General features: G+C 41.9%; 1 protein-coding gene across 1 annotated transcript in view; it reads left to right on the forward strand.

Moving 5' to 3' along the window:
* The window catches only part of LOC102423824 (ATP-binding cassette sub-family A member 3-like), a 372,708-nt gene extending 371,749 nt beyond the window's left edge, over positions 1-959 (forward strand). Inside the window, 1 exon segment of the mRNA XM_014466690.2 lies at positions 859-959. Within this exon segment, the coding sequence (XP_014322176.1) occupies positions 859-959 (101 nt within the window).
* The last annotated feature ends 199 nt before the right edge of the window (positions 960-1,158 follow it).

Genomic DNA, 1,158 nt, shown 5'->3' on the forward strand with positions numbered 1-1,158 from the left:
ATGAAGGATTTAGAAAAGACAGACAAGAGAATGAAAGCTGGTTCTCAGTGGGACGCTGCTTCTTTGATGGAGAGACAGCGACAGTGCCCGCAAGCCAAGTCTTTATTTTATAGCCAGATTCCACGAGGTAAAGTAAGGGCATAGTCAAATGTTAAACAATGTTCTAATCTACTCAATTGCATGCACCTGAACTCTATCAAGCCCACATCACTAAGTTACGTGGGACCACAGGTTCGGACCACAAGGTCAAGGTTACAACTATAGCCTTTGGCTGTCATTGGGCTGGGAGGGCTCTGCCCTCCAAGCTGGGACTTGCACGTGGCTTTGCCATGAGAGGACTGTGCCCTCTCATTAGTCCAAGGCTTGAACCTGTCCAAACACTGTAGCTGCTCTCCACATAGAGATCCTAACACACACACACACACACACACACACACACACACACACACACACACAACTGGGAAAAGAAACCACGCCACAATTTTATGAGTATAGTTTCAGGACAATGTCTAGAAACGGTTCCACACAAAATTAGGATTCATATACATCAGGTTTGGCAAAGTGAGCATGTGAGCTCAATTTTTCAGTGCCTAAAAGTGATTATCCCAACTCTACAATTTTTACTAACTACAGGCAATAAAGCCATATTTCATCACATGGATGTAAAGCTAGTGAAACACTTAATATATACTTAACATATGCTATAAAGAAAGGGCTTTGGAATTGTTATCTTTTGTATTACTTGCATGTGATATCTCTTCCATTGGTGTGGACAATTGGAATGGGAATTATTGGGGAATGTTGTAAAACATCAAATATGGAGCCCTCCCTGTTACTTACCTTTCAAATCTTTCTTAGGTAACATTGTAAACCAGGAGTATCAAGGAATTATTTACTACCACATTCCCAGAAATGAAATCTGCTGGGGAAAGGTGATTATTGAAATCATACCAATATGACATTGTGTGCTAATAGAGGACTGGCAGGGAGTGGGAGGACTCAGGCCTGCAGAATGGGGACTGGCATTGTTAGAGATGGAAAATCTAGCTTACTTTTCAATGTCCTCTGTGGTAGGACTAAGACTTCTGGCCTAAATGCTATTATCCCATACCTATCAGAATAAGATGGAGAACTGCCTCCTCTTCTCTCTGTTTTCCA

Source organism: Myotis lucifugus, unplaced genomic scaffold, assembly GCF_000147115.1.
Source record: "Myotis lucifugus unplaced genomic scaffold, Myoluc2.0 scaffold_352, whole genome shotgun sequence".
NCBI lineage: Eukaryota > Metazoa > Chordata > Mammalia > Chiroptera > Vespertilionidae > Myotis > Myotis lucifugus.